Raw genomic sequence first — 15,179 nt, forward strand, 5'->3', positions numbered from 1 at the left:
TTTTCTAGCTCTCTAACAATGCAATTTTTAATCCATTCAAGTAAATTCAACCCCGAAGTTGCTGCTTCCCAGCATTAAGACATGCACCCACCCCTCTTCTAAAGATTTTCTAAAACTTGTTATTTCAGGGGGGAAAATCTCTTTAAAATAAAATCCCAATTAATGGGAGAGTAAATGGCTGACACTAGTAGCAAAACCTTAGTTCTTTGAAATTGACATACTGGAAGTGAGCCATTAAGATTTTAAACAGAAACAATAGCATTTAGACATAAAATAGGGAGCAAAATACAGTAAACAGAAATAGTGTAGCCAAATCTGCATTCTCTTCAGCTACACTAGAATGGACCTTGCTTAGTACCCTTAAGTGAAAGACAAAAGTTTACCTCATCTAAAACTGAAGATAATACAAATGAGGCAAAAATAAATATTGCTAGTTTCTAGGATGGCTGAATGTTTTCTAAACCAGAAATGGTTAGAAGGAACTTTATTGCACCAAGTCAATCATAAGCAAGTTTGCAGTTCACAGGCATTTTAACTCAAACTTGAGTCACACAGGAAACAGTACACTGCAAGAATACACAGTCTGCATCAAATGAGCTGCATCGGCATTGCGGTATGGGAAAACCTACTCCTGCCAGGTCGAGGCAGGGTCTGAGCTTAGGTCTGCCATGAAAACGAACTTGTGAGTTACAGGAAACAGCATGAGGACTACACAGATGCCAGCATCCTGCTTCCACGGAGCACACAGGGCAAGAATTGAAGATTTTTCTGAGAGGAAATGAATTTGTAGAAGAGACAGATACACAACAGTAAAAGGAAAGGGGGCTGGAATCAAGTTCCGCCAAAGCACCTAACTAAAACAGAAAGAGCAGGTGAGCTTTGGTCAGTCTAAACATTTGTTCTTCAAGATGTATACGATCATAATATGGTGAAGTTTCATAATTTCCCATTCAAAATACAAATGATTCTCAGTTCTATACTTTTGCTTCTATTCTTACATAGAAATGCATCTTATGTGTCAACATACAGCTAAAATAAAGGTGTACAAAAGCTTGCTTGGCCTTAAGTTTGACCTCAGCATAAGGCAAAATCCCCTGCACTAATAAATTTAAAAACAAACCTAAAGGAAAAAAAAACTGACCTTCATGCAAAGACTGATAATTTTAAAACTATTAAAAGTCAGAATTTTTATTCCAGAGGGTCACTGAGAAAGTACCATCTGCTAAAATTCTCTTTCAGCACTGGTTTCCATCATGTCCTGGAGGTGAGATATGGCAAACAGGAAGCAAATCAGTGTTTCCTTCAGGAGCTATATTCTGTTACTCAGTTGAGGTAAGACAGTGACAGTGGAGAAATGAATAGTCTTTCCTATCCAATTTTTAAACATTTCCAGAAACTGAGATCAAACCCCAGGCAATAAAATGAAGGACACTGGAAACAGCAATTACTTTTGGACTCCTGAGATCAAACTGATAACTGAACTTTCAAATCTGGTATTTATATCAAAATGTGATTTTCATAGAAATTATCAGGTAAGCTAATCCTACATAAAAAAGCATGGGCTGAAAGTGGAGGACCCTCTAATCGTCTCATTCCACAATTCAGCCATTGACGTTAAGAAAAAAAATGGCTTAAGCAGTACCTTCGACAACTGTTCTACCTTGGAAGGTGACAACAAATTTGTTACAATAGGTTCTCTCAATTTTTTCTTTTCCACACAACCATCCGAGTCTTTACAAATTTTTACCTAGCACCATCATAATAAAATGTTATCTGTCAAAGTGCTCTCTAAAATCCTATGTTACAAAATATCTAAATGCTAATCACTACTCATCAGCAGTTACACAGACATTAGGTAATTAAAACAGCACAGAGGTAAATAACCATTATTACAGTACAGTGGAGATTCACTGAGCCTTGCTGGCATCCAAACATTCCTACAGGTTATCAGAGAACCCAGAAAACCCATCTGCTTCAGTCTGTCAAATTCAAGTGAATTGTATTTGCTTTTAAAGTAATTTGCTTGGGGGGTAAAAAAAAAAAAAAAAAAAAAGGAAAGCCACCACATCCGTTTTTGGCTAGGTATATTACACATGGCATGCAAAGAGAAATTCTACTATAATATTTGCATAGCACTCAAACTTCCTGATCAAAAGGTAATCTCAACATAAAAAAAAAAAGGGTAAATTTTCACATTGGTATGTACAAATAAGAAATATAAGCTACAGTTATTTTTACAAAGTAACACAGATGAACGAATACTGTGTTAATTCAGAGAGTACAATCTCCAAATGAGAACAGAGTGCAACATGCAAAGGGAACCTCTAGTGAATACTGCCAAGATTGGAAGGAAGCAGGATCAAAGACATGTTACCTACCCTAAGGGTAACAAGCTATAAAATACAAAGCAAAACCATTTTCTAGCAGCATCCTCTAGAAAAGAACTAGAAGTCACAATCATCTTATTCTTACAATAGTTCCAGCCATGACAAGTTGAACATGCAAATGTAAAGTGATACACATAACCAATGGTGCAAGGAGAAAAACAAAACAGTAACTCTCTGTAGAAACCTGTCCAGCTAAAAATTTTTAACATTTCTTCTCACAAAATATTTAGAATCTGTCAGTGCATTAGTGTTAAAGTGGCATTAAAAAAGTCTGCAGTTTTAACAGATGCAGATTATTTTCAAAATGCATAGCATCTACATTTCTTTCGAGTAGGCACCATGATATTTACACCAGTGCTAAGAATTCTTGGTGGAAACAGCCATTTCATTGAATTTCCTACTATTTCTTAACCATCTATTCTTGTATGCAATCTCAAGTTCAACAAATACTCACCAAAATTCAAAAATATACCCTATGAATATTAAAAGAACTATATACAACATTTCTAAGACACAGGTTAATAGGCTGCCTTATGTGTAATATTAAAGAGAAGACATTATTCAAGTTTGACAGATATTGAGATGAAAGGCCTTTGGGTTGGAAGCATTTTAAAAGACAACAGTGTTTTAGGCTGAGAATTGTTTGAGCCCAGTTTATGACTAAGGCATTGCATAATAAAATATACATTTCTATTTGGTGCAATGTTATGTTTTGGAATCTATAGTGTGTCAAATGGTATATTTTCTTGTCACTTTAGTGAACACTATAAAGCACACGTTTCCAACATTTGAAGTCAAACTTATATAAGGAAAAAAAACCAAACACTAATCTATAATGTTTTATATTAAGCTGTTTATAAAAAATACTTTAACAAACTTATCTTCTACTTTTTAAGGGGGCAGTCACCCGATAAATAAACAGATTTTGAATGACGAAAACTAGCAATGCCAGGAATTCCACCTGCCCCCTTGAACTCATGTCCAGAATCTCTGTCCAGATTGGGAGTGAAGGTAAAGTGGGGGTGAGAGGGAAACAGTTCCAATTTGGGTTTTATTTTGTCTTTTTTTTAAAGCGTTCAGAAACATTCCACCTTAGAAAGGGTTTCTGCTCGAAAATACTCCAGCAACAATCAAGTGTTTTGTCCCCTGTGGCCATCTCCCATCCCTGATCTCCTCCTATCTCCCCTGTATGGTCGTCCTCTAGTATTCCGATGGTACTGATAAGCTTCGTCCCGGCTTCTGCTTGGCTGCCCTTTCCAGGACTCCTCACCTCTCACGTGCTGATATCCACCCCTACCAGAATAGCCCCAATCACTTTTGTACTTCCTGCCTCCATAGGTCTGATTATAGAACTGCTTGGATCTACCACTTCTCAAAATATTAGACACTTCATTCTCATCTTCTGAACTCTCTTCTTTTGGTCTTTGCACTCTGCTCTCCACAGAGTTGGCCCCAGGGCTGACCACATCAGCAGCAGTCTTGGGATCTTTTACTTTTTCGGGTTTTTCTTTCTGACTCTGAATGGTCCTTTTAGGCTCAAGTTCAACAGGCACAGTTTCTCTCTCTCTGTTTAGAATCTGAGTGGGAAGATGAATCTTTCCCTCTGCAACAGGTGGAACAGCAGCCAATACAAGATCTGCCTTTCGTGTCTGGGACGACTGCTCCGCCCGGCCTTCGTGCTTACTGCTCACGCTTGCTTCAGGGAGAGAATGTGCACCTTCACCCCTGGCTTCTGGAAACTCATCTACTGCTGAAACTGAACCACATTCTTTAGACAGATCCAGATTTTCCAGGGGCACATCCAATTCTCCTTTCTCATCAGAGGGGAGGACAATATTCTGCCTCATTACTGGATTTTCTATGAATCCCTGAAAAGGGTACCCATACCAAACATGAGGAAAGAAAGGAGGTGCAATAGGAACCGGGCCTAAGAATGGATTAGGTCCAAAGGACGGTTGTGGGAACATATTCTTGCCACTTAGTGACTCTTCATAATCAGCATGAAGAAGCTGCCCAGGGTTCTCAGATTCAAGATCAGCCTGGTAAGATAACTGTCCATGACTTTCAGACACCTGAGATGGAGGGATAACCAGCGGTGAAGAAAATGTCGGCTGTCCAATCTCTGGCTGTGGCATTTGACCATTAACACTGGCCTCAGTCTGCATAGGAAAGTGGGCATCGGTACAGGTACAATCACTTTCATTCTGAGCAGAAGGAGCTTCTTGGAACCAAGGATTATGAGGATACACTGGGACAGGGACCTTTGGGTACATCCTGCAGGCTGCCAGGTAGGCCTGGTGCAAAGGGTACAGGTAAGAATGTGGGGCCCACATAGGACAACTATATGCCTAAAAGAGACAAAAAACAGGAAAGTAAAACAAAAAGGGAGGCAAAAGAAAGAGGTGTGAGTGGACATCTATCTATAAGTAAAGGGCACAAAGTAAGTTTCTCATGTCTACAAAGACCAGATCACTGTGATACCCAACATGAAAAGGAATTACAAAATCAGACCATTGCTTTAAGACTCCATTCTTTGCTCCAGCCCTGAAACCAATCCAAAGTCCTGATAATAAAGGTTGACAGTATCTCAATCACTGGCTGTTTAGCTACACCTGCATTCACAGTCTGGCTCTACCACTCACTCACAGTGTGACCCCCACGCCAGCCAGATAGCTTATGTGGACCTATTCTACCAGGAAAACACTGGTATAAGAGTAGATGGTCTCCAACATCAGGACTCCATAATTCTGGGAGCCCCCAGAGCCCTCCAACTGTAAGGATTAAGTTAAACTTCTAATCAGAGAAGGGTAATGTTGAAAATGAAATACTCCAAATCCTTCCTCTAAAAAGTTCAATTAAAAACCCAAATAAACGTGAATAAAATATAACCAACTGATAGGCTAACCAATTTGATAAAGCCAACATTAACTAGGTAGATTAAGCAATGAATGCAGCAGATGGTAAAATTAATCAAGCCTCCTTTTACGCAACTGGTCAGTAGGCCAGGGTAGGGCACTTCATTTCATATTTTAACTACTATGACGCACAATAACTAATCTATGACAGCAAACAACCTAGCATTGATAAGGACATAGAGTTCTCCAGCCTCTCTTTCTAAGAACAGCTATTTCTAGGTTGATCACTTCCCAAAAGATGTCTGCTGTGCTAGTGAACACCCGCACCGTCTTACGTAGGAGTGCTTTCACATGTTATTTCCTTTGATCCTTTCAACAACTGCGGCAGATAAAAAGTATTACCCCCATTCTATAAATGAAGAAAGCTAGGCTGAGATACACTAAATGCCTTGCCCAGGGATATACAGCTAAAGTGTGATGGAGCAGAACTTCAAACCCAGATTTTCAGTTAGTTAATTCCCCAGTGAGGGTATTTCCACTAGACTACCTAGGGACTCAGCCATTTCTTGAGTATATTCACAAGATTAACTCATCACCAATTAAGAAGAAAAGCAGGCAAAAACTGGAGCCTCTACCACCAAGCACCAAAAACAAATGGTATAATACTGAAAATGCTGGTTCTTAAGATGATGAGATTTAGTAAACCTTAGGTTACTGACAGACAGGACAGGAGTTAACACTATTTCAGTAGCAATAATTTAAAACAGCATTAACTTAAAATAATAAAATAACTTTAAAGTGATAAAATGTAAATACCTTCACACCAAGATTGAAGAAGAATCGAAGAATGTTCTTATCTGAAAATAAAATAATCACTAAAATTATACATTGAGTTTTTGTCATCCTCAATCAAAATATATAGTTCTAATAACAATTTTACCTACTATAATTGTTTTCTCTACACAGACACACACAGATAAAAACTGGGATGTAACCAAACAGGCTGTCACTATACGGTAATTCCAGATTCAATATGCTTTGTTGACAGTAACATCTAAATCCCCAAATGGCATAAATTGAGATTTTTATATCTCATTAAAACTCAGTCTGGGTAAAGGAAATTTAGGTGCTCATTATATTTCTTGGCTTTTCTGTGGGGTTTTAAAAATTATGAAATAAAAATGTTTGGGGAGAATGGTAAAATCAACATAAACCTAATTTATTAATAACATGTTTAGAAGGGTATTAGTCCAGATATTCATTTACCATTAGCCAGTCACCCATAGACTCAAACATCAAGCTACTAATAAAACAAAATAAATCCAGGTAAAGAGCATACAGAAGTCACTGTATTCTTCCAGATTACAAATAGGAAATTTTGCAAACTAAATATGGGAGGATAAATTCCTTAAAAATAAAGAGGGTAGCAAATTTTTAAAATTTTTTAAACAAAAATAAATATTAAGTATAATACTATAATAACAGCCACTATATATTATAGTCACTCTTCTCCATAATGTTTTCATAGATAAAGTAATACAGTTCCAAAATAAGACCATTGTTGAGAAAACTCAGTAATGTTTAGGTATCTAGTCAAATAATTAAGATCTTAATTCAGAATGGTTTCAAGGCTGGTTATGAAAAAATGACACAGGGAGAGGGGCTGTAAAACATACAAAAACATTTTCTAATAAAACCAAGCTGAAAAAGAAGTGAATGATTAATAGTCAAACCTCTGCTATCTTTCCCAAGTCCTTCCTTCAGCTTACTAAAAAAACCAGACCTCTAACCTCTACTTACACACCTTTATTTCTCACTAAACCTGTTTGTACTTGATAAATAAAATCAATTTGAACCTGGAGAAGGATCTCACCTTTAGGCAGGTCCTCTCCAGTCTGACACAGTGAATAAGGTGGTACAATGGCTCGATCTCCCTTTTCATTATAAGGAAACCCAGGATAGAGTGGGTCTTGGTAAAGGCTCAACGTCTGAGGCAAAGGCATCAAGGGCTGGTTAACTGCCTGTATTGACACAGGAACTGGAGAGGGTGTTAAATGAGCTTGGGATACAGCAGAATCAGGTCCAGTGGTCAGAGTCTGTGTCACTGACAAAACAGGAATTTGAGCAGGGACACCTACAAAAGAGAGAGAAAGGAATCAAAACGACAAAAAGATGGAAATAATTCCCTCTACAAGTTTACATTAAAGAATGCTGCATAACTGACATAGCTGATAACATGGTGCGTAAACAATCTAAAGAAGCACTTTTTATATCAATCAAGGACCCTCCTGGACACACAGGAAATGAGCCCAGGAACAAGCTTTGAGTCAGTGTCTTCTAATCGTAGCTCCTGCAAACACGTGTAAGGTGCAGGGCCTTGGCAAAGGGTGCAATAGCAGGCCACAAAGAGCTGACCCACAGGGAAAGCATCAAACTGTGGTGCTGGTTAGTGCAGAGCCACCAGGGCATCCACAGTGGAGAGAACCAGCTCAAACATCATGCTCCTGGGATTATGAGGACATATCTCAGATGAATATTGCCCCAATGAAGTTGGCCATCCCATGCTGGAAGCAGAGCAAAGCCAAGGATCACAGAAAGCTCTGTAAGGCTCCACACACCTAACCCTGCTCTGAGGTCAAGCTCACAAGAATCTGAAGTCTCTGACTTGAAAGGATTTTGGGGGTTGGATTTTCTAAATTCTTCTCTAACCTGTTGGTCCAAAAGTTGTAGGTTCACTTGGCCAGGCTGGCACAGTGGCTGGTAAAGAAGGCACCGCAGGGGTTAGATGTACCTCTGGAGAAACCAGAAGGGGAGCTGGACTTGACAAAGACACACGATCTGCTGGCTTCTTCAAGAAAAGGGGGGATTAGAAAAAGACGAAAGTTCATTTTGCTTAAACACAGTTTTTAACCATCAGATGTATACCGTGAGCTGCCTGCCTTTTATACAAGTGAAGTATGAATGGTCCTTCTAGTCTTAGAAATAAACACACATACAGAGTAGTTGAGAATCATATGCAAACAAATTTGATCCTACCACAAGCTGCCTAAGAAAAATCATAACTGCATCCAAATAGTGATGCTTGAATAAATTCTTCCACTTTCCATACAGATGTTCCCCCCTTTTTTTTTTTTTTCAGACAGGGTCTCACTCTGTCGCCCGGGTTAGAGTATAGTGGCCTCATCATAGCTCACTGCAACCTCTAACTCCTGGGCTCAAGCAATCCTCCTGCCTTAGCCTCCCAAGTAGCCCAGCAGTCCCCAACCTTTTTGGCACCAGGGACCGGTTTAATGGAAGACAATTTTTAAATAATCATATACAGAGCAAAGAAACCCAGAGAATGGAGCATTCAACATCAAATGCAACAGCATACTTACCTGTTCTGCGGGAGACGTGCACTCTAATTTCTTTGACTTTGATGGTGATGAAACTCTTGCACATTTATCATCACTAATATTCTTTGGAAGCAAAAACAAAAAGCGTAATTTTGTATTTCAAAAACCCACATTCTGGGATAATTGTGGTTTCCTTTTATAATTCGCCCTACCTACATCTGACAGAACCCTCTCACCAATGAGTATTTTTTTCCAATCATATCTGGCCTTCAATGTGTAGGTTAACTTCTGCCTGCACATCTTTATTATCAAACTACTGGGTATAGTTTTTACTGGGGGCATGACTTCAAACAGTATACTTTCTCCCTTAAAAATACCAATCTACCAGAGTGATGGAGAGCATAAGCCACTTGCCAACAAATCAGAAAGAGCATCTTCATGTACCTTGAAGAAATGATTATAATTTGTGAATGACTTCTCAATCTCCATCATCTTTTCCCTGCTTTTCTACTACCCTAATATGTAGTTATAAAGCACTGAAATCCTCTCCACCTTCTCCTTCCACTTCCTTCCTATTGTATTATCATGGTGTTAAGGAAAAAGAAAAAATGCAATTAGTGTTTAAAACTTTTACCTCCAATGTGCTTGGCTCAGGTTTTTTATCCAAGTGAGTATGTCCATGGATAGAGTCTACAACAGATCAAAATAAAAAAGGCAGCATCAGCCACCACTCAGGTTTGAAAACAGAAGAACAAAACATGAAGACAGAGAAAGCCAAAGTACTATTTGAACCATGTTTAGTCAATGAAAAAATGCAGTTGTTGGAACATTTTACATGTTTTTGCTTGAATCGATGTTCCTCAACAGTCACATATGTGACATTAGATAAACTGACACTGAATAAACTTAAAACACTTAAAGAATACTGAAAAAGTGTTCTTTTCCCAATATATAACTTTAAACCAGACACAGATCTCTAGCAACTGCTTTCAGTGGTGAAATAACTTACCTTTGTCTTTTCGTTCTTCCGGATCCATTCTCCGCCTGCTTCCTTTTCTCTCATTTCCATGTGATGACTTTCTCTGGACGCTTGGGTTGCTACTCTGAGAAGCTGACTGACTGACTGACGAGCTCTTTAAAATGAACAAAACCCAATATTCTGTGTTAAAGATTTATTCACAAATATATGAACAAAAGCTCTGTAATGAAATTTACTCCTACTTCTAAAAATCTCAGAACTCATAGCCCTTTTATTTTTATACTTCTGAAACTACAAAAGATAGGATCTAGAGTTCATATATACTCTAGATTAGTAGTCTTATCACTGAGTCAAAAGGATTAGGCAATCAAATTTCAGCCTAAATTAGTAGACGACTTCATATCCCCATTTCAGGAAGCCACCCTGACCAAACCCTCACCTTGCAACTACATTCTTTGCACAAACAATAGCATCTTCTGTACCAACCTTCCAAAAAAGCCATTGTAGAGTCATAGTCCTTCATGTGTGGGTAGAAAAAACCTAAGTGCAAATTAGCAGATACAGTACACTAGGATTCTTATCATTGAAATGCTACTGACTCTAGCAAATCACTTAAGCTCTGCATGAGATCCAACCTTCTAATCGGTGAAACGAAGGGACTGGATGAATAAGTCAGGTCTTTAAGCTAAACTATCACTGAACGTTCCGGGTTCCTGTTCTAGCACTCTAAATAAATGTTTCTCACAGCTGAGAAGAGGATCTCAGCCCTCTCTAGCAGGAGTTTTCTAGAAGACAAACATGAGTCATTATCAAATCCAATATTGGATCAAACTCCTTAGTCTAAACATGAGTGTGAAGACTTCATTTTTAACAACAAAAAAACTGACAATCAGTCCCCACATTATAGTAGTTGTCCTTTCACAATTCACTAACTGAAAAAAAACAAAAAGATATAAACTTAAATGATTTGTAGTTATTATATAAACATGATGGAAAAATGACATACGTTACATGAGAGATAATGTACTTAGCACACAAACAATGCCTACTCACAAATGGATTTGGGCTCTTCTTCCAATAACTCCTGAACTTCAACCCCTGTGCCAGACTGCACTACTATTCCAGATGAGCTGTTTTCAACTGAGCTCCTCAAACCTCTAAGGAATTCCACAGAGACCAGAGACAGAAACTGATTGTGTGGGGCCTTACCCTTTTATACTGGCACACTGGGTAGCCTCCCATAACATTCCATTTTGTTTGTTTAAGCCACTGTTAAGAAAAAGTGTCCAACCACCATTCTGGATCAAAGGTCATTTGGGTGCAACTTTAAAAGACTTAATAGACCATACACACAGGGCTCCCAGTCACAAGAATGAAAATGTTACCCCTCCCCTGTGCCACCAATGAACCCACCTCCCAGAGCACACACTTCACTCTACATGAGAACAGTTTTCCCTTCTGACTCCCCCGCCAGAGTTAAGAAACCTGAAGGTAGAGAACATTTCTTTCATCAGAGAAGCATCCATCACAGCCCAGTGTCTGACCCAGGGAGCAAGGACAGAGCCACAGGATTACACGTGCTATCACCTCCAACAGCGAACACTCTGAAAGACAGTCCTCACTGCATGTATCAGGTACTCGTGTGTTCAATAAGCAGTAAAAAGGGCTTCCTGATTTCATAGACGCATCTTGTAATGGGTTAACTAAACCGTGAACCTGAATATTACTTTGCTAGCAAATTAAACATGTTTTGGTTCAAAAGAAAACACTAAATACTACAAGTGAGCAAACCAATATACTTGCCTAAACTCTGTCACCAACTTTTTAGTAATATCTCTGGAATTCCTATTCCTCATGAAAAATGTAAGAAGGGAGAACTACACCATCTTTAAGGTTCAGTTTAAAAATTATTAGGCTACCATTAGAAACTATGGTTTACTATATACATAAACTGTATTAAGAGACTTCTAAATAATAACTCTTAAAATCTCTTTTTATACATACGGAAAGGGCTGGGAAAGCCTGTTCATCTCTGTTCTGAATCTCGTAGAGTAAACGAGATTCTTCTATAGCTTGCTTCTCTCTGCGCTCTTCTGGGGAAAGGCCGAAATAGTTAGATTCTCGACTCATGTGATCAAAATCCTCAACTCTCTCACGATCAGGTTTTCTGTCAAATAAAACATTCTTGTCAGAAAAAGAAAGACAAAAGGTATTGAGTTCCTAAGATAAAATGATCTATTTTGCAATACAAATATTTGACTAATTTAGCTACGCTGTGACATTTTAGAACTTTCGGCGCCTGGTTAATAAATTTTCAGCAGATGGAAGGTCCTGTAGCATAAGGCTGCCTTGCAGAGTCAAGAAGGAACAAACTTGTTTCCAAGTGATACAGAAATAATTGAGGTTTTTTTTTTCTTTTCATGAGGGAAGAAATGTTAAGCACTGTATATATTTGTTATACCATATTCCAATACTTCCATAAGAATTCACTCTTAAAAGAAATGGAAAGTTATTAGTTTAGGTCTCAAAAGCATTCTAATTTTCTAAGTGAAGGGGAATAATCAAAGAGACACCAAGACCATTCTCCCTCCACCTGTTGATGACACCACCGAGGGAGACAGAGAGCTCAAAAAAGAAAAACTAAAATGTGCCAGGATGAAAACTAACCACACAGATAAGACTACTGTCACTTCGATATAACTTTGGTCAAAGGAAAATGGCAAGAAATTTATGAATAGAGCTTGGCGGCCTATAATGCAACCCTAATGTTTTTATATGCCTTACAACTATTAAAGGCAATATGAATACTATTTCTACTGTGTCTAACAGTTCCAAAATAGTAGGAAATGGAAATCCAAAACCTACAAGGAAAAATATATTGTTTATCACAGTACAGAGATATCATCCTCCTAAAAACAATGGGAGGTACACTATGATTCAGATTTTTTTTACCTCTGAAATAAAGAATAGCCGTTTATTTCATGTCTTTGGATAGTCCCACTTAACAATCTCACACTCTAATTCCGACAGGACAGATGTCAGTCCTGAGGGTATTGGTGAAAAAAGCTAGGCCGCAAATCTGGACGGACCCTCAAAATCAGACCAGTCCTTCTCAAATCCCAGTGGTAAAAGATGCCAAAGAGGGCTTGGCAAGCATCAAGAGTCTCTGGAAAATTAACACCACCTTACCACTGTCTCCTACCATCCAAAACAATTACCACCACTGTATGGTTTTCATCTTATCCTCACCTACCACACAGAGAAAACCAACCCCTTTCTATTTTCACCTAGCTGGAAGAGAGATGTTCAGCAATAGTATTTCTTGCACATCCACATTAATGAAAGCACAGATGGCAATCCTGCTTGGGTTTTTTTGGTGATATTTTGCTTTCTCCAAAGGAGGAGAAAATATCGATGAGGAAAAAATGAAAAACCGAGAGACCATGAAGGTCTCATACCCAGCAATACAGTTCTTTTTCACTCTGTAACTTGAAAAATTTAAAACTATTGTGTTAAATATTAGAAATAAACTTTAATGGGCTTTAATCAATCGAATTGTTAGCTATAAAATTCTAAACCTCGACTAGGTTTCTTTAAAATCTTACTTTAGATATTCGATAATCAGCAGTTTCTAAATTTGTTTTAATATACTAGTAAAATTCACCCTCACACATTTAGTGGCGAAGGCACACTTAACCTATGGCTACCTGCAAATACCACGAGGTTCCTATGCAATCAGTCACAATGTCAAATTCTCTAACCCACAGACTTGTCACATACCATCAAGTGTTTTTACATAGCAAGTAATATATAGCTAACACACATAAAAAAGGATCCCAGTAAGACAAAGATAATACTTCTCTATAGCACTGAATTAAAAGTACTGTTGATATGAAACATCTGTCTGAGCATTTTTTCAGTTCCTAGGAGATTGGAGTCAACACCAGAAACAAGAGATATAAAGTTAGTTTGTGATAAACAAGTATATGTAAATTAGCCATTTTGTAGTCTATGTGTATTTCTTTTTTTAATCTTTAAGTTACTAGAGAATATCCTTGTGTCAAGGAAAAAAAAATGCTGCTTTTCTATTGTATCAAAAAATGAGAATTTTATTAAAGAAACATCTCATTTCTGCCTGTGACCTTCCTATAGTTAGTTACTTTACACTTTTAGGTTTCCAAGGTTAATATTTAAAACAACTTAATCTCTTATACACTTTGCCTATATTGGGTAAGCTACCACCACGTACTAGTGCAGTTTGATCAATGTCCAAACAAACTTCAGCCACAACTAACAGATTAGTGGCACGAATTCTGGTTGAGAGAGGTAACCTACTATGGGCCAAAGTGTCCCTGCACAATGTTGCTGGGTGTGCCAAGAATGCAAGGCTCTGATCACTCTTTGCCCAGGGCATTTCTCAGGGTTGTGTTTGCAGTGGGCAATCTTGACAGATAAGGCATGTCTTACAACTGATTTTTCATCATTTGTTCTCATCAGAACTTCTGAAAAATTGGATTATGAATATACATGTATTTCTTATATATGTAAAAAGTATCCCTGCAAGGATACACAAAGGTCTGTTAATACTGGATGCCTCCGCGAAAGGAAAGTAGATCAATGGGAAAATATGGAAAGGAAGGAAACTTTATACAAAATAAATAAGCTTTTGAATGTTTTGGATTTTGAACAATATGAATTAATTTCCTATCCTAAATAATTTTTAATAGACAAAATGTAATGGATTAGAAGTATTAGTATTTGTTATGGATTGAATTATATTTCCCAAAAAGATAATGTTCATGTACCTAACCCCTGGTACCAGTCTTTCAGACAGAATCAAGTTAAGACGCAGTCTTAGGTAGGCCCTAAACCCAGTATGACTAGTGTCCTTATAAGAAAGGAAGAGACACAGAAACATGGGGAGAACGCCGCGTGATGATGGAAGCAGAGATTAAAGTGATTGCACCTACAAGCCAAGGAACTCCAAGGATTGTAGGCAGTCTTAGAGTAGGAGAGAGGCATGGAAAAGATTCTCCACTGGATCCTTCAGAGAGAGCACGGCCCTGGCAACAACTTGATTTCAACGGTAAGAGAATAAATTTCTGTTGTTTTAAGCCAACCAGTTTGTGGTACACTTTGTTACAACAGCCCCAGAAAACTAATACGATATTGATAAATGTCAGCCAAAGAACTTATAACTCTGTCTGGAAGATGCTACATAAAACATCTTTAATGACAAAAAAATGTTAAGTTCATTCCCAAGAAAGGGTATGCCCAAATGCCGGAAATCAAGGAACTAAAAACCAGAGCACCTGGCATGCATATAAGCTGATGCTACAGCTCTTCAGGCAATTGAGGAGGGGGCACTTGGGTGGAGAAGGCATTGGCCACAGTAAACTAGGAAGGCCCCAGCACCTGCAAGAAGCCATGGCCACATGTTTTGCACGAAGAGGACAGTCTCAACTTAAGACACACCCTTCTCAAATAAATCTCCTCCAAAGGACTATAAACTACTAAGCAGAAAGAGTGGATGAGGGAAAAATTAAAATCCACATCGCACAGGAAAATTATGACTCTTAGGTTCATCTGTTCTGGATATTTAGTCAGAATGCTGATGATAGTC

At 38.2% G+C, this 15,179-nt stretch overlaps 1 protein-coding gene across 1 annotated transcript in view; it reads right to left on the reverse strand.

The window, feature by feature from the left end:
• Nucleotides 1-3,223: 3,223 nt before the first annotated feature.
• The window catches only part of OTUD4 (OTU deubiquitinase 4), a 37,585-nt gene continuing 25,629 nt past the window's right edge, over nucleotides 3,224-15,179 (reverse strand). Inside the window, exons 14-21 of the mRNA XM_012642738.1 lie at nucleotides 11,561-11,723; nucleotides 9,587-9,710; nucleotides 9,212-9,267; nucleotides 8,620-8,700; nucleotides 7,952-8,090; nucleotides 7,116-7,376; nucleotides 6,059-6,099; nucleotides 3,224-4,735 (exon numbers count right to left, since the gene is read on the reverse strand). Of these exons, the coding sequence (XP_012498192.1) occupies nucleotides 3,518-4,735; nucleotides 6,059-6,099; nucleotides 7,116-7,376; nucleotides 7,952-8,090; nucleotides 8,620-8,700; nucleotides 9,212-9,267; nucleotides 9,587-9,710; nucleotides 11,561-11,723 (2,083 nt within the window). The 3' untranslated portion in view covers nucleotides 3,224-3,517. The remainder of the gene's footprint in view (nucleotides 4,736-6,058; nucleotides 6,100-7,115; nucleotides 7,377-7,951; nucleotides 8,091-8,619; nucleotides 8,701-9,211; nucleotides 9,268-9,586; nucleotides 9,711-11,560; nucleotides 11,724-15,179) is intronic.

Source organism: Propithecus coquereli, unplaced genomic scaffold, assembly GCF_000956105.1.
Source record: "Propithecus coquereli isolate 6110/MARCELLA unplaced genomic scaffold, Pcoq_1.0 Scaffold185, whole genome shotgun sequence".
Lineage (NCBI taxonomy): Eukaryota > Metazoa > Chordata > Mammalia > Primates > Indriidae > Propithecus > Propithecus coquereli.